Source organism: Dendrobates tinctorius, unplaced genomic scaffold (assembly GCF_039654945.1).
Source record: "Dendrobates tinctorius isolate UK_male_01 unplaced genomic scaffold, ASM3965494v1 ptg000046l, whole genome shotgun sequence".
In the NCBI taxonomy this organism is placed as follows: Eukaryota; Metazoa; Chordata; class Amphibia; order Anura; family Dendrobatidae; genus Dendrobates; species Dendrobates tinctorius.
The window spans coordinates 65,578,734-65,605,655 of NW_027361714.1; the positions used below are offsets into that span (position 1 = coordinate 65,578,734).

The 26,922-nt window shown below is 43.3% G+C and overlaps 1 protein-coding gene across 1 annotated transcript in view; it reads left to right on the forward strand.

Moving 5' to 3' along the window:
* Positions 1 to 5,614: 5,614 nt before the first annotated feature.
* The window catches only part of TRAPPC3L (trafficking protein particle complex subunit 3L), a 168,763-nt gene continuing 147,455 nt past the window's right edge, over positions 5,615 to 26,922 (forward strand). The window contains exon 1 of the mRNA XM_073575971.1: positions 5,615 to 5,753. Within this exon, the coding sequence (XP_073432072.1) occupies positions 5,712 to 5,753 (42 nt within the window). The 5' untranslated portion in view covers positions 5,615 to 5,711. The remainder of the gene's footprint in view (positions 5,754 to 26,922) is intronic.

Below are 26,922 nucleotides of genomic sequence, written 5' to 3' on the forward strand. Positions count from 1 at the left end.
AGTGTGACAAACTAAATGGTCTGTTTTAGACTATATTTTATTTTGAATTAGATCTGAAGCATTTCTAACATTATGGATTCATGGAAGTTTGAAATGCATAAAGCTATGTTTACATGGTGCATTTTTGTGCATTTTTTCTGCAGGCAAAACCTACTCTCTTGGCAGTAAGATTTTGGTGCATTTTCTGCTGTGTATTTGCTGCTTTTTTGCTACATTTTTATTGTCTCCCTGTGCATGCTGATAAAGTTCTGATGCAACTTTCTTAGGTGTTTGCACCAAAAATGCAGCAAAACCTGATACCTACGTTTTGCTGCATTTTTGCACTTACTCATTGCTTTCTATGAGTGAAAAAATGCTGAAAAAATGCTGAACGTGACATGACATGCTGCAGTTTGCAAAAATACAGCAGTTTTCTAATTCAGTCAGGAAAAAAACAATGTGTGTGCATGAGATTTCTGAAATCTCATAGCTTTTGCTGGTACTGTAAAACGCAGCTTAAAATTTGCATGAAAAAATGCAGCAAAAACTCAGCATGTGAACACAGCCTAAGGCACCTATGTGTGTCTCGAGTTACATTTTTTTAGATTTCAATTTTATCTGGGATGGAAATAAATTAATGTTTTTACTTTTTCAATTGGTGCTGGATTGCAGCTTTCTAGTCCTATTTTTTCTGACAATCTACGACTGTATGTCTTCTCTTATGATTGAGAAAACTTTTACATACATAGAGGTAGAGAGTAATAGCTAGTAATAGCTGTCATCTTATTGAGCATTAACCACCTTAAATGTGATCTTTTGGAATCACTAATACATTCCATTTCATGTGTTCCATTCTTTTTGTGGGAGAAGTACTGGTTTATGGAAACAGGCCAGCTGAGTATGGAGTCTTCAAAGCAATGCAGGAGAATAGTATGCAAATTAGCTCCATCATGGAACATTAATGAAAATTGTATAGGCTTGCTCCCAGGGATGGACTGGGACTTAAATAGAGCCCTGCCCTTTGAAAGAACAGAGGCTTTCCCCATTGTGCCTCCTTATAACCCCCCACCCCATTGTACCTCCTTATAATAATGCCAATTAAGATTTACTACAACCTATATTTCTACTGCTATAAAGAATGTAATAACAATAATATTGCAATATAACATCAGCATATACAAAAGTGATAATACCGCCATGCTTGTTATTAAAGAATCACTCCCATCTATATAGAGTGTGTATTAATATACTTGCCTACCGCCAACTTCTCCGAGACCCAGAACCCTTCTGCTCCGCTTCTCTGTGTCCTTACCAGAATTCCAACTAGCCAGCTAACTCTATACATGACCTGGAAGGGGCATTTACAATGTAAATCTCAGGAGCGTCAGAATGAGGCTCCATTGGCTTACATTTTAAAAAGCCATTTCCGGGTCATGAATAGAGTAAGCTGGCTTATCGGAATTGCGGTAACATCAATGAGATATGTATGCTGGATCCCGAAGAAAGGAGCGGTAGTTGAGTATGCTAATACACTCATGCTATACACCATACATATATTTAATAGAAAAAATATATAGATGAGAGTGCTTCTTGAACTAAAACCAATGTACCAAGACTGGTATTACCATCATACAGTGACCATATAATGTTAATATCAGTCCTAAACCAGTGCTCTGCAGGTCAAATATGGGTATATTGTGCAGGTTCTCACCAGTGATGTGTTCTTGCTGATTGTTGTCATTAATTTTCCTTTTTCTTTTTCATTCTACTAAGAACGCTATAACCTCTTCTATCCATAACTCGTCCCCTGCAAAATGTAACCTATTGGTGGCACAGGGTCCGCTGTCCGTCACAATTTGGCGACAGCGGTCCGCTGTTCGTCACATATTGGTGGCAGCGGTGGGCTGTTCCTCACAAAGACCCATTCAAATGAATGGGTCTATGCACATGTCAGCGTGTTTACAATGACCGTGTGTCCGTGTGCAAAACACATAGACATGTCCATTTTCACCCAGACTCACGGGCCACAAAATGTACCACACGCGCACACGGAAAAGAGTGTACACTGTCCTCCGTGTGCACTGATGGCCGCTAGGGAAATAGCACTACTGTAAGCTGCTGTTCCCCGGCAGCAGTTGCTGAACGTGGCTGTCATTATTCTCCCGTGCTCTGCTGGTGAGCAGAGGAGAATGAATAAATGAAATATCCGACGTGGGTTCCCCCTATGTTTTTAAATCAACCCGGCAAAACTCACAGATGTGGACTGCTATTCTCAGGCAGGATAGGGGCCATGAATATGGGCCCCCCCAGCCTAAAAACAGCAGCCCACAGCTGTCCAGAAAAGGCGTATCTTTTAGATGCCCCAAATCCGAAGCTTTGCCTGTCTCTTGCCAGTTGCCTTGTAGTAGTAGCAAGTGGGGTTAATGTTTGTGGGGTTAATGTCACCTTCCTATTGCAAGGTGACATCAAGCCCATGGCTTAGTAATGGAGAGGTGTCAATAAGTCACCTATCCATTACTAATCCTATAGTTGGCAAAGGGTTAAATAAACACCACACAATAAGAATAAAGTATTTTAATGAAATCATATACCACACTGTTTTGCCATCTTTATTATACTGCTAATCCAAGCTGCGCACTCGATCTCCTGCAAAAAAATAATAATAATAAACCAACAATATACCATACCTGTCCAGCGTTCAGTCCCACGGCGTAATCCATATCTAGGGAATGTACAGTTTACAACCAGAGCGGTGCTGATGCGATTGCTCCATCTGTAAACTACTGGGGAAGGAATGAGAAGCAGCGGGCGCAGGCTCAGTAACTAGCAGTGATGTAACTGAGTCTGTGCTTGCTGAAGGCATGAACTCCTGTGACCTCAGGATCATGGGAGAATGCAAGTGATGAGGTCACAGCAGTTCAAGCTCTGTCACAGTGACCTCATCACTTGCATTCTCTCACGGTCCGGAGGTCACAACAGTTCAGTTTTTCATTCATTCATTCTCCTCTGCTTGTGCTGATCGCAGTAGAGCAGGGGAAAATGGATGAAAACCGCGTTCAGCACCTTCCGCCGGGGAACAGCACTTACAGTAGCGCTTCTTCCCCGATGGCTGCCCATGATGTGGCACACGGGTGACACACGGTTGCCACTCGTATGCAGCACATAGTACTCACATGGACACACGGACACTGATATCTCCAGTATCATTTTTTCCGGTACCAGAAATATCAGAACATGTGAAACCGGCATTAAAGTGGGAGCCCGGCTGTATGTAACTGTTGTGAACTCATTTTCTGGTCTGCCTCTGGTTTCTGGTGAGGGAGCTGGTTGTGCTGACAGAGGAGTTGTGAGTTCTCTTTCCGGGCTCCCTCTGGTGGTGGCAGGAGGTAGTGAAGCTGATCTAATTAACAGAGACCTGCCACCTGATAATGAGGAAGAGGAGTGGACATCTGGAGTCTCAGACTGGATTTAAGACAGCCGACTCCCTATTCCCATGCTGGTGATTTTTTCCTGCCTACTGAGGTCTTAGTTTCCAGCTCAGTTCCTGCCTTCTCAAGCTAAGTTGTTCTCTGCTTATGTTCACATTTGATTTGGTTTGGTCTATTCAGTTTTTTGCGTGGTCAGCCAGCCCCGGCTGGGGCTGTGCTGAATTTCCAATCTTATGTCATTGTATGTGCTAGTTTGCTTTTTGTCCCTTATTATATTGGCCGATTTTTGCTCTGTTCTCAGAATATGCCAGAGTGCTGATGTAGTGGGAGAAGTCTAGTGACTTCAGGGTATTTTTTGCTATCAGAAGTGTTGGATATTTTTGCAGGGTTTTTTGGCATGACTGCAGACAGTATCTTTCCTTTCCTGTCCTTTCTAGTTAGTGTGGGCCCCATCGTTTGCTCAGCCTATTTTCCTACCTGTGTTTGTGCTTTCATCTTGTCTCACCATCAATACATGTGTGGGGGCTGTCTATTCCTTTGGGGTCTGCTCTGGGGCAGTTTAGATTTCCCCTTTTTCTTGCTTTAGACAAATTTAGTCCTCCGGCTGTGACGAGGCGTCTAGAATCATCATAGGTATGCTCCATGGCTGCTGTTAGTTGTGTGGTTAGGATCAGGGGTCTGTAATCCACGTATTTACCAACCTCTCTGGTTTTCTGTGACTTAGCTTGGTCTTGTTTTCCTCCTTGGTGACCCATTCATAACATGTAACAGTCTGCTCCAGTTACGGATAGCACGGTCTAAGGTCCTATGCTGCTCTATTCTCATGCCACATATATACAACATTTACAGTGTGGTGCGCTAAATAACACTTCATCATGACACACATGTACGGCAAGGTTTGTGATGAGGTTAAAGAGTTTTTCCCAATATGTAAATTTATTACTTATCTAAAAGATAGATGATAACTTATGGATAGGTGGGGGTCACACCATTGGAACCCCTACCAATCCTGAGAACAGGACTCTGACACATCATATCACGTGTCCACCGCGTCTGGAGGCACATTTGCCCCTCTTCTATATACTGACAAGCTCATTACCTTAGAGAGATTATTCTCCTCAATGCTTAAAGCACCATTGTCCTTTCTGATAGATGCCTATAAGCTCTACGCAATCTATATACCACACTTAACTGAAGAAGGTCACATTGACCGAAATGTCTTTTTTCGTGTACCTCACTAAACCTCCCTGCAAATACCTTTAAGTTGAGTGCTAGGTTTATATTTGTTTCTCCATACCATTGGGGCAGTTCAAAGCCTCGGTTTCAGAATCAGTGTGAAAACTGTTTTAGGTAAGTTCCCACAAGGTTTTTGGTGCATTTTTTCTGCTTAATATTTTTGTGAGCAAACACAGTAGCATATTAAAGTGGACTAAAGTAGATCTCATACCCACTGTGCTTTATTTTACAAAGCACGTCAGTTTCTCTTGAGGTGAATATGTCATTTATTTGTGGATTATCATGATAGACTTGAATGAGATGCGGAAAATCTATCTATCGATAAATTTTTAACAAAGCTAGATAACTCAGCAAACAGGAAAATTGCAAATCAAAATAGTTTTATTTAAAGCATGACTTTCCAAAACAAAGACAAAAACACAGCAGAAAAACTGCAGTAAAAAACTTGCTCAAAAAAAAAAGCCTAAATAGCTGGTGCACAAATGTTGCAGAAAATCTGCAGCCTCAAAAACGCACCAAATACTCTTTGTAAGACCTTGGCCTTAGGGTTAGTAAAGTATTAAGTTTATTTTCCTGTTTAACCCCTTTCACAGCTTTTTTTGTCATCATTGTAAAGGCTGAAATTGACATATGGCTGCTTGATTTTACTTGAAGAAGTCACATTTATTGTCCTGGCCATTATCACTGTCCACATCATCACTGACCTTTTTAATTTCTCTGAGGATCCATTAAGTCCCTTCAGTTTATAACTGTATATCATATAATAGCTGCAGGAAACTGAATGCTTAGGCATAATTTAGTATTATTTTTCCTTTTACCTAAATGGAACAGCCACATTATTTGATCTGAGTCAGGTTATTGTGCTTTCAAACCATCTTGCTGGCAATCAATTTGCTTTCCAGTGCTAAATGCATGCACATTGTAGGAGGAGCAGCAAAGTGCACATCATCACAAAAGACTGAGCGAAACCCAAGATCAATGCAATGAACGAAAGACCGACATAGGATACAGACAAAGTACCGCTGAGACCAGTTATCCCCATTCTCAACCTATTCCCAGATTCTTGAGATGGCAAGGTCATCAAACCGAAAGCAAGAAATCTTCAAAATAGTAAGACTGCGCACAGCTAATATTTTATTCCTAGATTGTGATGATACCACAGGCTACATTTACATCTTTGGTGTGGACGGTTTTAGCATTGACGTTACAAGATTCAAGGGAAACAGCCTGAATCAATCTATATATAGTATTGACAAATGTATTTTACTGCTCGATGTATGTTATTCCGATGTGTATATGCACACCTACATATATACTGTATATATATAGATATGTTTATGTATATATATACACACATCAGAACATCAGAGTGATATACATCCACATGGTAGCATATCCAGCAGTTTATAATGTCCTATATATGTACAGTATATTCATAGAAGTATATATAGTGGACACAGGCAGAAGAGAGAAGAGGCCCCTATTCAAGAACAGTATATGGACCCTTAAATGTCCAATAGCTCATCATAATGTACAGTTCCTCCTGCTTTGGAGCTGAAAGCGGACCCCCTTGCCTCTTGGGCCCTTCTGCGGCTGCCAAGGTTGCTTGAGTGTTCGCCCTTGTACATACAATAGTGACCAAAAGTCTAGCTTTTTTTTAAAGTGTGACTACTTCTGCCTGGTTGCTGTGATGCCATCAAGTGTAAGTTTTGCATATACTATTTATTGATCACAACACAGAGAGTAATTCATTGTTACAATGCCATAACTTAGTATTTTGTAGCACAACCACTTGCTTTCTTTACTACACCACACCAACTGGGCATTGAAGCCACTAGAGTATTCAAGACATCCTGAGGGATCTTGCTCCATTCCATTTGTAAATCTGCAAACAAGTCATCCTTATTGCTATTGGTACGGGCCCCAGCTCCTCACCCTAACTCAACCCAAAGGTGCTCTATACGGTTTAAATCAGGTGATTGGCTTGGTCATTGCAACAGGCAAACATTTTTGTTTGCTAGCCAGTTTTTTACTAAATTGGATGTGTGCTTAGAATCATTGTCTTGCTCGAATTTCCAGCCCTTGCTTAGGCTAATTTCACACTTGCTTTTTTTGCAGCGCGTTTTTAGCGCAAAAAAATGCATAGACAGAACGCATACAAATGCATACAAACGCTGCGTTTTTTTCAAGCATTTTTATGCGCATGCAGGAAAAAAACACAGCGTTTTTATGCGTTTGTATGCGTTTTTAGTGTGTTTGCGTTTTTTTACAGATTTTTGGACAACCCCCTAAAAAGAAAAAACAACACACAAGACCAATGGGACGTCAATGTCGGTGTGGTATGTTAATATATAGACCCTGTCTACAGTATTCTTCCGATTTGCTTGATTCTTCTCGTGTCACCATGGATCTGCGCTGGAAGAGTTTTCACTTCAACTTGGATTTGGACATCGCGATGGCTCAGGTGTATGCAGTTGCTTGCCATGAACAAAGGAAGAGAGAGAGGCAGCGAAGACGGCGGCGTATGTGGATACATCCGATTGTTGATCTCCGGGAGAGCCGTGGGGCATACCACACCCTCTACAGTGAGCTACAGGCAAACCCGGAGAAATTTACAGATTATATCCGGATGTCCCAAGAAAGCTTCATGGATTTGCTTGCTCGTGTCCAACAATCCATCCGGAGACAGGACACACAGCTCCGTCGTGCGATTCCTCCTGAGGAACGGCTACTGGTGACATTATGGTACGTAATATTTAAAAACCAAGGGGTGCGGTCTGATGGTTCTTTTTTAAATTTAGTATTCAAAACCTTGGGTAATTCGTTTTCGTGAATGTACTAATATTTTATTTTATAGTTTTTTTAAAATAATATACAGAAATATTAATTTTACTTCTTTCTCTGTTCACAGATTCCTGGCGACTGGAGAAACCCTATCTTCACTACACTTCCAGTACCGTATTGGAATCTCTACCTTGTCTGGAATTGATGCGGACACCTGCCGGGCTCTCTGGAATGTTCTTTGTCCAGAATTTATGCCCCTGCCCACCGCTGAAAAGTGGATGGAAATTGCTGACAAATTCTGGACAGTATGCAATTTCCCCAACTGTTTGGGAGCTGTTGATGGTAAACACATACGGATCATCAAACCCAAAAGAACAGGATCTGAGTACTATAATTACAAAAAGTACTTTTCAATAGTACTCATGGCCATTGCGGATGCCGGATGTATATTTGTAGCAGTGGACATTGGAGCATTTGGCCGTGGTAATGACTCACAGGCTTTTAAAAACTCAGACATGGGCCGGAGGTTGTATGGCCACCAATTTAATTTCCCTATGCCACGGCCTCTTCCTCACACCGAAGCTCCGCCACTGCTCTTTGTAATGGTTGGGGATGAGGCTTTTCAAATGTGCGCAAACTTACTGAAACCCTACTCCAGCCGGGACTTGGACCACACCAAAAAAATATTTAATTACAGGCTGACCAGGGCCAGAAGAACTGTCAAGTGTGCTTTTGGGATTCTTGTCTCCAGATGGCGAGTTCTCGGCACGGCCATTAATCTTAAACTTGAAACAGTCGATGAGGTGGTGAAGGCCTGTGTGGTTCTACATAATTTTGTGATGGCTAAAGAGCACCTGACCTTTGAACTGGACGATGATGCTCCTAACCCATTGCCTGAATTCACTCAGCACCCTCTCAGGTCATCCGTTGAAGTTGGTCAAATGAGGGACCAATTTGCAACCTACTTTATTTCTGATGTAGGACGGGTGCACTGGCAAGATGAAATGTTGTAAGAATGTTTTCGTTTGTTTATGGTAATAAAAAACCTTATTTGATACCATTACTGAGTGCACTATATTTTTTACACTCCAATTAAATAAAAAACTTCCCATGTATACCGGTGAATTTTTTGATGTTCTCACACCTGGGCACGTAAATACACATATGAGTTAAAATGCAGCATTGCTAGTCTGCGTGACATATATTGGAACGTAAGCAAAGCTGCATGTTAAATATGATGTGTATTAACCAGGCCATGATTGATAACTATAACCAGGCCATGATTGATAAATAGTTATGATTATGACTTTTGAGTGACGTTGGTAGGATCGGGTTTCAGGAAACCAAATTTTTTCAAAAGAAAATTGTCCAACTAGTGTTAAAAAAAAGGATGTTATTCGTTCAAAACCCAACCCCAATGCAGGTCAATGGGGAATAAAAGTCAGCATTGAGTAGATGAATGTAATCAGCTCAATTCCAACTTTTATTTAACATTAACTAAAATTGTGGTAGTGTTTAGAAAGAAAATTATTTTTTTAGAAAGAAACTTATTTTTTTTATACAAGTTTCACCAGTTTGTTTTTCAGGAAACCAGATCCTAGTCGGTAAAACTCGAGTTATTATACTAGGCCTTGGTATTTAACATATGTTAAATACAAATGCCTAGTATAGTCATATGACTATACTAGGCCTTGGTATTTAACACATGATTATACTAGGCCTTGGTATTTATTATACTAGGCCTTGTTATTTCACATATGACTATACTAGGCCTTTGTATTTAACACATTATACTAGGCCTTGGTATTTATTATACTAGGCCTTGTTATTTCACATATGACTATACTAGGCCTTGGTATTTAACACATGATTATACTAGGCGTTGGTATTTATTATACTAGGCCTTGTTATTTCACATTTGACTATACTAGGCCTTTGTATTTTAAATACAAATGCCTAGTATAGTCATATGACTATACTAGGCCTTGGTATTTAACACATTATACTAGGCCTTGGTATTTATTATACTAGGCCTTGTTATTTCACATATGACTATACTAGGCCTTTGTATTGAACATATGTTAAATACAAAGGCCTAGTACAGTCATATGACTAGGCCTTGGTTTTTAACATATTACGTGTATTTACTCATCAGTGTGTGAGCGGCGCCAAAAACATTAATCAAACTTTGTAATGGTGAACCACAAATGTAAATTTATTTTTAACCACAAAAATAAAAAAAAACTTTATTTTTTTTGGCGTTTGGGGGCAGATGGTTGCAATTTGGGGGTGTGCAGGGAAGATGCAACACTTGCAGTTGAAGACGGTGTTTGAGGGGAAGGGGCAACAAAACTTGTGGGGGAAGGTAGTCCAGTTAAGGGAATTAAACTAGGAACACTTGGAGGAGAGGCAATAGGTTCAGGAACATTTGTTCGAAGTGCATGTCGCCGTAGGCTTGTCTGCCTGGACCTACTTTGCCCCAATGCCCGCCTTGATTGATTTCGCCTAGAACTTAGGGCAAATATTGAATGGAGGTCTCCCGTCTGCTGCTGTGGCTGCTGCTGCTGCTGTGGCTGCTGCTGAGGTGGCTGCTGCTGCTGCTGTGGGTGCTGCTGCGGTGACTGTTGCTGCTGTGGCTGCTGCTGCTGTGGCTGCTGCTGCGGTGGCTGTTGCTACTGTGGCTGCTGCTGATGCTCTTGGTTGGCAGTGCTCGTCCTTGCAGGAGGACTGGTGGCGGCAGTGATGGTCCAGGTTTGCGGAGTGGTGGTGGCAGGGCTACTACATGTTGTTGTATCGGCAGGGCTGTTCCACGTTTTCCTAGTGGTGGCCTAGCTCCACGCATGCATGGGGGTGGCGGTGGTGCTCCAGACAGGAGCAGCGCTTGCCATGGTGGTGTTGGTGAAGTGACCAGCTGCACTCAGACTTGTGGTGGTGTAACGGTGGGTGTCCTGGCTTTGAATAGAGGTGTCCGTGCAGTGGTATGCAGCACAAGTCGGTAGTGAGGTGAAGCGAGTCAATGGTGGCACAGGTGGAAATGACACCACTGACTGCTGACCATACCGATTATGCTGCATACCCTGCAAGAAAGCATTGTTGCAGGCCTGCAGCACATTCAGCTGTTGCTCAGGACTAAGGTGTTCCGCCATGCCCTTTTCAATCTTACTAAAAAAATGGTGCGCTGGTCTGTTGAGGACGGCGTCCAGACGGTCAAGGGGCTGTTCGACAGAATTGAAGCGGTGTTCAAAGTGGTTAAAACCACGTTCCATGAGTGCAAAACCGCTTTCAACTCTGTCGGACAGCGACTTGAGGCTGGCATTAAAGGCCTCGCTCAAGTGCATAAACTCGGTCAAGACAATCCTGTCCAAGGACCTCTGCCGCTGGCGGGTAGTGCCCGCATAACCAGTGGCAGAGACCTGGGACAGGGGAACACCTGATGGCCCAGCTTCCTGGTCAAAAGCTGTGTGTGTGGCTGACCTGCAAGGTGCTTCCTGGCTGTCGGATGGCTGGGACGGGTCAGAGGACGTCCGAGGAAGGACCGCTCCAGGGCCAGGTTGCAGGGTGCTGCTCCAGGTGCTGTGGAAAAAAGGAAAATCATTACTACCATGCCTTTACAAGAAGCATCAGCTGTGGATTAGAAAAACACAGATTAATAAAAATAAAAACCCAAAATTTTGAATACTTACGATCTCGTGGCAAGGACCGGTCTTAGGAACTGCAACGCGTGATAGTGACGGTATCTAGTTCTGGTCCTTGATGCAGATCCACTGTGAACCTGGCCCTCAGCACGAACATCACTGTTGAAGCGGTCCTTGATCGAACGCCAACGTGTTCGGACTTTGTCCACTGTTGGAAAAAAATAAACAGTGCCATCAAGGACAACAGTGACTGCGGCACAATACAGCAATACAATACTCAAAGCAGTCGCTGTAGAGCCCGATGACACTGTTGGGTTTCCTGCTAGAATATATCTAGCACGAAACCCAACAGTGTCATCAAGGACAACAGTCACTGCGGCACAATACAGCAATACAATACTCAAAGCAGTCACTGTAGAGCCCGATGACACTGTTGGGTTTCCTGCTAGAATATATCTAGCAGGAAACCCAACAGTGTCATCAAGGACAACAGTCACTGCGGCACAATACAGCAATACAATACTCAAAGCAGTCACTGTAGAGCCAGATGACACTGTTGGGTGTCCTGCTAGAATATATCTAGCACGAAACCCAACAGTGTCATCAAGGACAACAGTCACTGCGGCACAATACAGCCATACAATACTCAAAGCAGTCACTGTAGAGCCCGATGACACTGTTGGGTTTCCTGCTAGAATATATCTAGCACGAAACCCAACAGTGTCATCAAGGACAACAGTCACTGCGGCACAATACAGCAATACAATACTCAAAGCAGTCACTGTAGAGCCCGATGACACTGTTGGGTTTCCTGCTAGAATATATCTAGCACAAAACCCAACAGTGTCATCAAGGACAACAGTCACTGTGGCACAATACAGCAATGCAATACTCAAAGCAGTCACTGTAGAGCCCAATGACACTGTTGGGTTTCCTGCTAGAATATATCTAGCACGAAACCCAACAGTGCCATCAAGGACAACAGTCACTGCGGCACAATACAGAGCAGGGAAATACTTACTAAACGCCTTTTTGGGGGATGCTGTGGCGCTGTCCCAGCCATCCATCAACGCTGCGGCCACCTCATTCCATAGCCGCCGTGTCACCACATTGTCCTTGTACAGCCGGTCATGGCTGTCCCACAACGGGGCACGCTCCTGGACCAGGCTGATGAGCTGCTCATTATCCAGGTAAACGTCATCATCCCGTTGTGGAACCTAGACAAAACACATTCATTAGAATAATCAAATTTAAATTGAATAAAAAGTTAAAAAAAAATACAGAAAAGATGAAAAATAGAAGATAAAAAATAAAGAACATTACAAATCATTTCATACATACATTCCGTATCACCACCGGGACTTGGCTTCGTTGCTCCTGCTCTTTGCCCTCAGTAGTCCCGTCAGCAGAATATGATGATGTCTTAAAAAAAATAAAAACAAACGTAAGAGATTTGGAGTAGCAGCAGATATACTTACCAGATGCACGAAAATAATCACCTCACCGTCTGCTTGCGCCAATTCCTGCCGCGATGGGAAATATTCTGATTCCGAAGACATGCTGCATGTAAAAATAATAAAAATCATTAGTACATGCACAATTGAAAAGGACAGGCATACGATGTAATAATACTCACATTCTTGACGCTGATAGAAGATGGGTTTGTTGGTGAATGTCTGCTCTCCAATCTGTCACTGTAGTTGTGGTACAGTGTTGGCAGACACCTCCTTTATATAGACTTTTTTTTTTTTGACTTTAGAATTTTATAACTTGTCTAAATAGTGGACACCAAAAAAAAAAACGCAGCGCTAAAAAAACGCATACATGCGCATGCCAGTGCGCACGTATGCGCATCCATAGGCCATAATGGCCTTTTTTAGCGCAAAATGTGCGCATACGTGCGCATGCGGTTTTTTGAAGTGGTTGGGCGGACCAAAAAATGCAACAAGTAGCGTCTGGAAAATAAAATCGCACACCACAAAAAAACGCAGCGCACGAAAAACGCATACGTGCGCATGCCAATGTGCACATGTGCGCGCCCATGTTAAATATAGGGGGGGAAAAAGCGCATGCGCACGAAAAATGCATACGTGTGCATGCCAATGCGCACATGTGGGCGCCCATGTTAAATATAGGGGAAAAAAGCACATGCGCACGTATGCGTTTATTTAAAGCGCAAAAAAACGCAAATGTGAAACCAGCCTTACTTTGGTTTTACCATGTGGCAGCATTGGATTCTCCAGTATATCCTTGTACATGGTAGCATTCATATTTCCATCAATTTTATGCAGAGGGCCAATAGCAGATGCAGAAAAGCAACCCCAAACCATGAGATTGCCACCACCATGTTTCACTGTAGGTCTTTGGTACCTTACATAGTTATGATTTCCAATTGGGTGGTAAATATAGTGCTTGTCATCACTACCAAACAAATTGAACTTGGATTCATCCGACCACAACAACTTAGGCCAATCTGACTCTTTCCATTGACTGTGTTCTTTGGCAAACTCAAGACAGACCTTTCATTTTTTTTCAGAGATGAAAGCCTTCTTGACTGTAACTCTTAGCAATCACACTGTAAGGCGGCCAGGGTGGTAGTCACTCATTGCAACATCACATGGCAGAGAGTTCCATAGTCTCACTGCTCTTACAGTAAAGAATCCGCGTCTGTGATTATGCTTAAACCTTCTTTCCTCCAGACGTAGAGGATGCCCCCTTGTCCCCGTCACAGGTCAAAGAGTAAAAAGATCATTAGAAAGGTCTTTGTACTGTCCCCGCATATATATATATACATTGTAATAAGATCACCCCTAAGCCTTCGATTTTCCAAACTAAATAACCCCAAAAGTTTATTGTAAAATCTATTGTTACCTGTAGCAGCTAATCAAAGTAATTTAATTTACTGCTTTTTATAAAATCATATAATTTACTCAGACAACCCGCTCTCATGCGTATGTATCCCCCTTATAATATAATAAAACTTATACTCAGTTCAGGTCCCAACGTGCTTCAAACATTATCAGCACTGGCTCTCCCGGGTTACGTCACTCAATTTCTGCATATAATCAGCGGACGTTTCACTCTCCTCGCCTTCACACATATCACATACACCCAGATTAAGTGGGAGACAGCTCTCACTTCCTCCAAATGTATGTGATTTTTCTGAAGTCTGGGAGAGTGAAGCGACCGAAGATTGGACCCAGGGATCGCATGACATAACAATGTCACGCGATCCCCTGGAGAGCCAGTGCTGATGCTGTTGGCAGCATAGTGGCATATTGTTGCCTATAAGTGCTAGGTACCTGGCTTCATATTCTGCCAAGTTAAATAGCTATGTGGAATTTATATGTTCTCCACAGTTTTGTACAGAAGTACTCTTGTTTACTCACACATTTCAACACCCTTCATTATAAAAGTAAAACTGTGGTAGAATTTGTGTTCAAAAGTTAAAAAGTGGTTGCAACTAATAAAGCATCAGGTTGTCTTTTAGGAGAAGTAAGAAATGTTCTGTCCTTAGAGTTCATCTATTATCAGAATATGAAAACTTCATTGCAGTTTGCCCTGCCAAAGGTTAGGAATAAATAGAAATTCAGTCTCAAGGCAACCATAACATTGATTTTTAAGAGCAATACAACCGGAAAATATAATTATTGACTGTTATTTTTTGTCTCCTTTACTGGAAGAGTTGTGACAAAACCAAACAGATTAAACCTTCCAACTATAGTACCCCCCTTTCTGGAGACTTCTTTTAAGGAGAGTGCATAAAGGGTCACTAGAGTTTATTCATTTTATTTGATATATAACGAATAAACTCTAATGACTCTTTATGCCCTCACCTTAAAAGAAGTCTCCAGAAAGGGGGGGTACTATAGTTGGTGGCACATATTAAGCAGCCACAACAGCATGTGTTAACCGCCGTGTGCAGGTTGTTCTACTACACCTAAAACCACCTTCTGAGCCTGAGGTAAATTTGTCCGATTATTTTGACAGGGAACAAAGTAAGTTCACAGTTTCATTTTTTTCTCATAAGTTGTTTTTTCGTCTCTGTTCTGCCTCATCCAGAGGAGAGAGTCAACACATTGGTATTGTTCTGTTGTTGCTCCGTGTAGATCCTCAAGCTTGGGCATTTTCTCTGCCTGAGGAGTCTCCAGTGCTTTCCTCTGTTAAAGCTTTTTTCTCTGCTCTGGGGCTCGTTTATGACGCCGCCGATAAAGTTGCTGTTGAAAAATATATGATCCACAGGTTGGTTAAGGGAAATCGTATTGTGGAGGACTACTGCTCTCAGTTCAGACACTTTACAGTGGAAACCTCTTGGGATGACCCAGCTTTTCACAGTAAATTTTGACAAGGTTTGTCTACCTAGATATAAGATATGATGGTTTATAATCCTCCCTATTGTCCCTAGATGAGACCATGTCACTGGCAATGCTTTTAGACATGTCTTAGGGATACAAAAATATTCAAGGCTGTTTTTGTGACTTCTCTCTCCCATCCTATTGAAGAAGGAGAATCTGATGCAGATTGGGGTCTGCAGAGAGTCCAAGAAGGGAATTAAACTTGAAACACCTGCTAGTTTCTGTCTATACTGCAGTCAAATGGGTCATGTAATGACTCAGTGTTTCAGATACAAAAATGAATTTCTTAAAGGTAAAGAAAAAGAAGGAACATAATTATTGAGATGTAACGGCACCGGTTTTAAAAGTTTGAGGTTATCTTTCATGCATACTACTTGTTGTTTTTTACATGTGTAAAAAAACTCTGGAGTTATAGTTACCTCTGCATTTGTTAACCCAGGTTCTGCCTTAGAACTCATTGACAGTGATTTTACTGTCAAGTGTGGGTACTTCTAGTGACGGAGTTCTGTCAGCGATGTCAGTGCTTGGAGATCTCTGTGGCTCCAGTGGCCCCTCCAAGAATGGGAGTACTGTCATGCTCCTGGGTTCTAACCCTTGAGCCATTTGTGGTCGACTTCTGTCCACTGAGCCACATTAGATACACCTTTCCCAAGGTGTTTAGGCTTTGTTATTCTGGCTGCAGCCTGTATAGCATAGGCATTTGTCTGCCCTATCATCTTTCAGGTGTGGCTTTATATTCACTTCACCTGCTGGCATTTCCTGCTGGTGATAGTTTCTTGTGGTTGTTTATTCATTCTGCTTTAACATAAAGTCAGTCAGTGAAATTCCAGCTACGGTTTATCTCCTTGCTGGTTCTGTTTTTTACTTTGCACCTACCTCACATGTGACACTAGCCACTTTTCACGGCCAAGCTGTGAGTCAGGATAGTTAAAAAGTCCAAGATCAGGAGGGTACGTCATAAACAGAAGGAAGAGACAAAAGCGTAGTCAGGTAACATTCCGAGGTCAGAATACCAGGAGGATAGCAGATCCCAGCAGTAAAAGTTAAACAGACGGATGGTCAGAACGAGGTCTAAGGTCAGGCAATGGAAGATCAACCTACAGAACCTAAGTCACAGAGGAAACAAACCACATTTGACTGAATGTACATTAGGCAGAGGTCTGGGATAAACAGCTCAGTTAAGTAGCATGATCTGGGATAATGAGCACCTGTTGGAGACAACCGATGCCATGACATTCTGTTTCTTTTTACGAAGCAAGCAGCATATAATCTAGCTACATATTTTATTTTGTATTTCTTGGCTTACTTTACTCACTTTGGGATCTTTCATGTTTTCATCAAACTGCCCTCCAGTTCCTTAGGAGGAATGTGAATTACTTGGGGGCCTTTCAGGCAGCTTAGGTCCAAGTTGCCATCTTCTAGTTTGTGGTTAGGGCTATCTCTGCTCATGCAGGAAACTTTAGAACTGCAGGTCAGGAGCTCTAGTCTGTACAGGAATTGGCAGAGTCAGTTGCAGTTTTAAGTTTGTTATCTATTTTCCCGAGTGAGTAGGTGCACAATCATAACACCCTTGAACCCAGCTATTAGCCCTTCTGGGTCTTTGTGCACCCCTCAGACGTGGCCTTGGGCTCCTTCCTTTAAGTATTTTAAGTATCCCTGACAGGGGAACTCAAGCTCCCTTGACTGCTCAGGAAGTTATCTGCAGCAAAGTATCTTTCCATCAGGCTCACAAAGTCATCTGCATTCTAGTAATCTCCTTGGGCATCCCAGATTTGCATGGATTTTGGTAGTGAATGGACAAATCAGTCCACTACCACCATTTCCACCATTTGTGCTGGGGAGCAGCTACTGGGCTGCAGCCATTTTTACACCAGATGTAACAGCTCAAGCATCTGAGACTGAGGAGGTTTTTACTTTTCGTAGTGCCAGAGTTGCACCCAATGCATCTGGACTGCCAGGGTTATGCCCAAAATGAGTCATAATCTCCACTTTGAGCTTGCTGTACTCCTTGCCATCTTGCAGGGCCAGGTCATAGTACGCTTTCTGTGGTTCCCCAGTACGGTACAGATTTAGGACCTTGCCCCATTGTTCCAGGGGCAGTATTCCCTGTCTGCCACTCTCAAATGCAGTCAATACTTCCCCAGTATGGCATATACAGGCACATGCAGGCTCACCCATTCAGATAAATGTCCAGTTGTCTCTCAAGTTCTGTAACAGAGACCATCACCAAGGGGTCTTTTCACCTGTCCACCCAGACACAGACCACAATCTCTCATCCAGGCAGCAATCCTGGCATTTCCTGCAGCAGATTATCCCCAGATTTATTGCGACACAAATAGGGAGCTGCCCCATTTACTGCAATTATCTGTATTTCAATTTAGTACATTCTGATATCAGTGCAGCTGACTGCAGAAAATGAGCTTGAAAGCTACTTATATGCAATTACTTACACTAAATCCCTAATAAAGTGATTTTCAAAGTTTCATAACTTTCCATACTGAGAAAAATTATAACAAAAAAGTTTATTTACTCTTTAAGGGTAGATTAGTTTTCCCAAGGCTTATTCCCCAGGTAGCTTTAGCTAAACTAAAGCAAACAGTTGTGTATAACAAGGACCTGACTGCATGCCTCTTAAGCCCCCGTCACACATAGCAATCTCGCTAGCAAGATCGCTGCTGAGTCACAAGTTTTGTGACGCAACAGCGATCTCACCAGCGAGATCGCTGTGTGTGACACTGACCAGCGACCGGCCCCCCTGCCGGTATCGTTGATGGTTGTTGGAAAGCCCTGGACATTTTTTGGATCGCTGGTCTCCCGCTGGCCAGCACGCATCGCTGTGTGACAGGCGGGAGACCAGCGATCAGCGCGCTGGTAACTAAGGCAAATGCAGGGTTTCTAAGCAGCGTGCTGTGCTTAGAAACCCTCTGTGTACCTTAGTTACCAGCACACTGATGCAGGGAGCTGGTAACCAAGGTACACATCGGGTTTCTAAGTGACACGCGCTGCTTAGAAACCCGATCTGTACCTTTGTTACCAGCTCCCTGCATCAGCGCGATGGTAACTAACGTACACAGCGACGCACCCGCTCGGCATCGCTGGTGCTGATCGCTGGTGAAGCTGCCTGTTTGACAGCTCACCAGCGATCATGTAGCGACACACCAGCGATCCTGACAAATTGATATAGTTGTCGGGATTACTGGTGAGTCGCTATGTGTGACGGGGCCCTTAGATCATGCCCTTGGCATAGCTAATAGATTGCCTGGAAGTTTATTATTGAAAGGCAATTACATATGCAAATTGCCTCTTTAGAGAGGAAGAGCATTAGAACTCTAGTGCAACCTACTGGAAGTAGCAATCTTAAAAATCCAGGGTCGTAACTACAACCGGGGCAGCCCCGGGCCCCAACCACCCAAGGGGCCCCAAACTGATGGTAAAAAATTGTATTTTAATCCTTTAATTTCTCATAAAATACCCAGCTCCTATATTATTCAAGTTTAAAGTTAATAAAAATAACGAAAAGATCCATGAAAGTGCAAGCGTAAATGTTTTTTGTTCAATTATACTTTAAACGGGGAAACGCTACTTCGCTTAGTAACAGGAGCTCTATGGCAGACAGTAGACTGTTAGCTGATCATGTGGTGTCGTGCCATGCGGTTACTCAGCCAATAGTTCAGGCAGCGGCCGCATCGCAACGTGCACTGACACTGAGGTCTTGTTTACCCCAACTGCTGAACTGCTCATTGCCCATTGCGCATCGGTCAGCGGCCAGTGTCGGATCGTCAGTGCAGTCTGTGTCACATATAGTAGTTGTAGTGCGTGTGTAGGTAGATAGTATTTAGTATTACCATATTTTCCGGCGTATAAGACGACCCCCAACCTTTCCAGTTAAAATATAGAGTTTGGAATATACTCGCCGTATAAGACTACCCCTCTTCCACGGTATGATTCCCATTGTGAACCCCACACAGCCCTTCATACAGTATAATGGCCCCTACATCTCTTCACACTGTATTATGGCCCCCACACTGCCTTAAAGGGACACTGTCGCCAGGATTTTGCCATCCCATCTGATAGCAGCATAATGTAGAGATAGAGACCCAGATTCCAGTGATGTGTCACTTACTGAGCTGCTTGCTGTAATTGTAATATAATTACTGTTTTCCCTGCTTCATATTTAGCAGTAAATGAATGTGCTGGACTATTTGATTAGTCCTACAATGTTAATCTCAAACTGATTGAACAGTGATTTTATGAAAACTACACTCAGCAGCCCAGTAAGTGACACTGGTGACAGTGTCCCTTTAAATCGCCCTCCATAAAGTATAAAGGCTTCCTCATAGTCCTTTAAGTATTATCATGCCCCCCACAGAGCCCAGCCCTCCCAGTATTATAATGGCTTCCACATAGTATAATTGGCTCCGTATATTATAGTGCATCCATTATAATGCACCATCATAGTGCTCCATATAGTATACTGCACCCCCATAGTCCTCCATATACTATAAACATGGAGAGGGGTGATGTGCCAGCATCGTGTGGAGGGGGGTGTGTACTCAACTTCATCGCCGTTTTGAAGGGATGAAAGCTGTTCTTGACTCTTAAGAAGTAATACAACCTGATTTTTTGGCCAGTGCCAGTGAAAGATATATTCACGAAAAAGCTGTTGATTTTGTTAACAAGTTTGCAGATGATGTAACTCCAGCCTTTGCTTCACAGTTATGTTCAGTAAAAAATTTGTTTCAAAAGCAACTGGAAAAAATGAAAAGTGTTAAGGAATTTGCTGATTTCCTAATAGTTGAGCATTCTTCACTTTCATCAAGCTATCCAGACGTTTGCACAGCGTGCATCATGTATTTGACTGTTCCTGTGGCTGTGTCTAAGGCTGAATGATCCTTCTCTAAGCTTAAACTCATAACTACTTGAGAAGTACTATGGCTCAAGAAAGACTCCGCAGCTTAGCTTTACTTTCAATTGAGAACGATCGAGCTCAACAGATCAACTTTGACAAAGTAATTGATGAATTCGCTTCTCTGAAAGTTAGGAAACAAATGTTTAAGTAGCTGTTTAAAACTGAACAAATTGGTAATGTTTAAGTAATGTTATGTTTAAGTGAACAAAGTTTAAATATATACTGTTTAAAACTACTTAATATTTAATAAACATGTACAGTTATTTGAAAATTGTGCAATATTTGGAATTATTATTCACCTTATTAATTTTCCAAACATATTCACTGAATATTTAACTTCTAAAACTTGCATCATAAACAAAATCTATTAAAGGTCTTGCGTAACGTGGTGAAGCCTGTGTGTTGTATACAACAATGCGTAGCAGGCTTCACCACATTCCGCACAATCTCTAGTAATTGAAATGTTGAGGGGCCCCACTATGAAGTTTTGCCCCGGGGCCCCGAAGTTTATAGTTATGGCACTGTAAAAACCAATATTTTACAAGCCTTGCGACATGACTTAGGATAAAAACCAAACAAGATACTTTATTTGCAGACACATGTTTCAGGGTGTTGGCCCCTCTTCAGTGCAAAGGAAGAGATTTGCTTTGGGTGTATGAGAGTCCAATTATTTGGGTTTAAGGGGTCATGTCTCTCCCTATGGAGAGTGACATGCCTGATATGACAGTATGAAGAGACCTATTGTTAGGGCTGGCAGAACACACCAAATTATAAAATAGTAGTAGGTGCGTTCGAAGCCCGGGGTCCACCGTGCAGAGGTGGTACACTGCTGCTAGATAATGGCGGAAGAATTAAGCAGTGTGAAAACAGTCACACGTGGGTTACGTCACCCAATGTGAACAAGAGCGAACTCTGTTAATTCACAGAGCCGCACGACCGCTGAACGTAGATGCCGGAGCCTGTTTAGCTCACAGAGCCCGGCCAAAAGAGCAGACAGTGTACGGCCACAAAACTCTACCCCAAGGACACGGGGTTAGAGTCCCTCTGGGCCCACTGAGCGTGCGGCGTCGCTGCCACGAACGCTGCTAGAGACGCTGGCTAAGGAGTGTGGAGCACGTGCAATGAGGCGTGCCGAGTCACTGGTGAGGACTAATGCCTGACTCCAACTCTGACCTACCTATGCCTAAGCCTGGGCACCAGCAGGCTAGGCTGCACAACACATGCGTACCAAGGGTAGGGGTTTCTTCATTCACCAGAGACATTCATACATGCATACATCACTCACTCCTCATAGTCTGAAAATACAGTCTATCCTAGCAAATGGCCGAGCGGCCATGTGAGCCTTTTATAGCTGCGAGCGTCCGGGACCTTCATGGCTTCTCGGATGGGCCAATCCGAACATGAGCAGGACCTGAGTACTTGACCTTCGAACTCCAATGGGAGATCACTCCACGGGCATGCTCAGTGGCCCGACATGGGGACTTAGTCCCTGGAGAATCTCGCTGCTGAGCAGCATGCATTGCCATAGCTGTGCCAGAGGTGGCAGCAGCAAGCAAACCCACGGAGCTGGTCTGGGCAGAACGCCGGGACCGACGAGTTTGCTGAGCAACCTCCTCTGCGGCTGGAGAGGAATAGGAGACCGACGGAAGCAAGGCTCGGGAATCCCGCTGTGCAGCGACAGGAACCCGACGCCTAACACCTATAGTCAATGCAATGCTCTTCTGGCAAATTAAATATGCAAATTGTTTCTTTAGAGAGCAAGAGGACTTGAACTTTAGTGAGCCCTACTGAAAGTAGCAATCTTAAAACTCAACATTGACCCTTTATCGACCCTTGCCACATGACTTAGGATAAAGGCCAAACCAAATACTCTATACAAGTGTTCTGGGGTACTTGTGGAGCGCCCCTGCATGGCCTTAGGTTACCGGGCAGGTCAAGTTCTTTAAAGGGGATGTGTCACTGTGGCAGTGACCCAGTCCATGGCCCTGGCCGTCCAGTAAAGATGGATGTTTAATGAAGGATGATGATGGTAGTGGGGAAGATGGAGAAATGGTAGGGAAATGGGGAGCTTGTTGTGACGCCACCCGTGGTATTCGACAATGGTAGCCGACGCTGCAATGCAGATCCTCTGGGATGGTGTTAGGGAAGCAAAGATGGTTAAGCTCTCCATGGGCAGAGCTGTGTCCCAGGGCAGTTAAGGTGATAGCAGTTGAGCTGGTGATGGTGCGTGGATTTGACCAATATCACCAATCAGTGAATGAGACCACCTGCTACTCCTTTATAGGAAGGAGCCAGGTTCATCACCTGCTTGGTAATTACGTGTAATAACGCTAGCGACCACCGGGGGCAAAACTAGAACTAAAGAAACCACAGTGTAATGACCCTAACGGCCACCGGGGGCAAAACTAACTTTAAGCCAACAGCTTAAAGGAAAAAAAAGGTTATTTGTGCAAAATCTGTCACAATCCAACCTGGATCATGACACTTTCCTCTTCTGGATACGGGCCCCACGGGTGGTTTTCCGCACTACCCGTGCCCCAAGGACCCCTTCTATTCTCCTAGGAGCTTCCTTCCTTCTAGATGTGTCTCTCCAACCCATAGGGTCCCGTTTCACATAGCGACGCACCAGCGATCTCGACAATGATACAACCTGGTAGGGATCGCTGGTGCTTCACTAAATGGTCGCTAGTAAGATGTCAAACAGGCAGATCTCTTCAACAAAGCAACAGCGTTCTCGACAACGATACAACCTGGTAAGGATCGCTGGTGCGTTGTCACACAGCAACTATTCTGATCGATTCCATCCTGCGTCCATGAGTTCTGCGTTGCCAACGAGGTCACTCGTCGGCGTCAAACACAGCGATGCATGCTGGCCAGCGGGATGCCGACGATGAAAAAATGGCCCAGGACATTCAAGCACGATCAGCGATATCCAGCGGGGGGGCCGGTCACTGCTGCATGTCACATGTAGCGAGAACGCAGGCAAGATCGCTGTTGCGTCACAAAATCGGTGACGCATTAGCGATCTCACTAGTGATCTCGCTATGTGAGACGGGGCCTTTACTCTCCCCACGTCAGCCCTGCTCCTCCGCTGTCCCATCACTAACTGACTGGATCTTTCCAGAACAATCTTTCTACCTCACACTAACTCCTCCCACTAACTGTCACCTAACTGTCACTGATTGGAAGTCCTTTGTCACACCACTCACTAAGCTCCTCTCTTTCTACCTACCTTTCCCCACTGACTCCCCAACACCCTTTCCTAGCCAGACTGGGATGAGGTACACCCAGATGCCCTGACTGACCTGTGTGTGTTGGGTGCGAGTGCTAGAAGTCCTGGGCTGTGCTCCCTCCTTACCTGTGGGTGGGACACCACACCTCTGGATGAGGTGCAGTATCTCTGTGGCGACTGGACCCTCAGGGGCACCACACTTGCTTCTCATTTGTGCAAATAATTCTTTGGTATACCATGTAGAACAAAGCAGTATATACTGTACTAACAGCACATTGCATTGCGAAGTCCTTTGGTGGGTCTAAATAAGTAAGTCATGTTTATTTTGTTTTTTCATTTGCTATTATTGAGCAAAAGTAGGAAAATATAAAAAAAAAAACATACCTTTATATGATAAAACAAGAATTGTACCAACTCATAAAATAAAAATCCCCTGTAAAAAGTTATAAAAATTAAAAATACTCTGGTTCATAGCCTTCCATAAGCGAGATTTCAAAAAAAGGAACAATCTCACCGGTTTATGCAGACGGTCAGGAGTCACCAGGGATACTGTGTATACCTACAGCCTTCTCGTTTATGGAAGGCTATGAACCTGTTGGTCTGGCCTATGAAATATATATGTGCATACATGTGCAATTGGCTATAGCATTGTGCTAATTTTTTATTTATGCTGTATCCATTATATAGATTGTTTTCTGATTTATCAGTTACATTCTATATCCCTATGTGATTCGTTTGGGTGCTTGCAATTATCCTTTGAGGATCACCCATTTATTTTGCATCTCTTTTTAAATTCACTTGTGGGTTACATTATTTTTTGGTACTTTTAGTTTGTTGTATTAAGTTATATTTTATCTCATTTGCTGCTATATACTGTAAATTTGGATGAGAAATATTTGTCATTTCGGACTGATATTGGCATTTTTTTAATGTATTTGTTACCCCATAAGAGGCCCCATATAATGCTGCATAAAGGTTGATGGCCCCATAAGATGCTCCATAGATATATATGCCCCATATGCTGCTGCTGCGATTAAAAAAAAAATGACGCACTCACACCTCGTCGCTGGGGGCCAGGTGCCTGTGTCCTGAGCAAGTGGTGACACCGGCTCACTAAGGGAGCCAGGTGCTTGTGTCGCCGCTGGCTCAGGGCCCCGGCACCTCCGATATTCACCTATCCCCGTTCCACCGGCACACACCGCTCTATCTTCCAGGTCTCTGCAGTGATTGTTCAGGCAGAGGGCGTGCACTAACCATGTCATCATGCCCTCTGACCTGAACGTCACAGCCAAAGGACACGGAAGACAGAGCGGTACGCGGCGGTGGAACAGGGACAGGTGAATATCATATGGCTCCCCCCATCCTCCCGTCATACTCACCCCCTCCTAGTGTGCGCTTTACTTCTTGCTTCTCTGATGGTCTCCGGCCCTGGCAGCTCCTTCCAGTGTTCAGGCTCACATGGTACCGCTCATTAAAGTAATGAATATGCCCTCCATGCTTATGGGAGTGGAGTGGCGTGCATATTCATTACTTTAATGAGCTGTAACACGTGATCGCTGAACACAGGAAGAGCTGCGGCACCGGAGATCATCTGAGAAGCAGGAAAGTGCAGAGTGCAGAGACCGTGCCAGTAGGGGGTGAGTATGATGTGACAGACGCGCTCCCCCTCCCCCACGAACCCTTGGGACAATGACTCGAGTATAAGCCGAGAGGGGGCACTTTCAGCCTAAAAAATGGGCTGAAAATCTTGGCTTATACTCTATATAAAGTAATCCGCAACCAACTTCCTAAGACTAAACTTTGGAGGGGTTTATAAAAAAAACCCTGTCAATGTCTATTGGCAAAATGCTAGGAAGGAATTAATATTCACCACAACCACTGAATGGTCACCAACGGACACACATATAACAAATACAGTGTGTCTCATGACACTTACTGTATATCATGATGTGTACCTCAAGTTATGCTAAGAAAAGAAAAAAAGGCAGGACACATTTCTTATTTCCATCTTTCATATCTTCCCATTGGACCATACACTAATTATGGGGGCAAAGCATGTCAAGGCACCTGATGGCGGCCGCCAGTCATAGTCTTACACAGTAACGTTTTATTTCTTATTTTTAGGTTTTGAAAGCATTAGGCACAACTTGAGGTAAAATGCCTTTAAGAAGGAGATCAATATTTTGTACAAAGTTGCAGTGTATGATTACACCAAGATTAGGCACTGTCAGTTTGTTCAGGCTTTTTTCTGACCTTCCCTTGCTTGTAAATCCTTCTCACAATATAAATGAAACATTTATTTGCAGCCTACATTCGATCTGCATTATTTATTAGGTGGCAGACCTCAAGTGCATTTAACTTTAGACTTTAGTTCGGAAGAACACTGCTTTTTCACACTGCGTCCTATTGATCACATTATTGTAAAGGTGACTGTAAAGCATCAGTGTCTCAAGGTTGCATACTAAATAAATTAACTTTTTCCAGTACTCCTGCTAATTGATGTGTATGTTATAAAGCGCTGATAAAAAAATACAATAAACATCTGTACTAGGCCTTATTCAGATATCCATTTGTTTTTGTTTTTTCCATATGAGAAAATATGGACTGTTTTTAATCACGGGGCTAAATTCAATTTTCATCCATTTTTGGCCTCTGTCCATTTTTGCTATCAGAGTGGAATATTCTCATATACAAAAGAAGCAAAAGAAAATTTCCAAGTTTCTTCATCCCATTAAACGGTAATAAACAAACAGTGCTCGGATGAAACACTGATGGTAACATAGTAACATAGTAACATAGTTATTAAGGTTGAAGGAAGACTTTAAGTCCATCTATTTCAACCCATATCCTATCCTAACTTGCCGTAACATGTTGATCCAGAGGAAGGCAAAAAAAACCCATGTGGCAAACAGTAAGCTTCACATTGGGGAAAAAAATTCCTTCCCGACTCCACATACGGCAATCAGACTAGCTCCCTGGATCAACGCAATATTAAGGAAACTAGTGTTTATACCCTGTAATATTATACTTTTCAAGAAAGAGTATGTGAGTATGCTTAAACCTTCTTTCTTTGGGAACGCTGAGGCCCGGGATGGCAGCGCGGGACGTCGGAAGGTAAATATACCCTGATTTTTTATTCTTTTTTTTTTTACAGGGGTATGGTACCCAGGGCCTGGAGGACAGTCTCCTCTCCTCCACACCGTGGGTACCAACCGCACATGAGACGCTTAACTTCGCGCATGGTGGGCATAGCCACATGCGGGAAGTCAGCGATTCTCATGCATTCCTATGGGTGCGGAATTGCGGCAATTCTTTGCGATTCCGCACAAAAGAATGACCATGCTGCGATTTTTTCCGCGGTGCG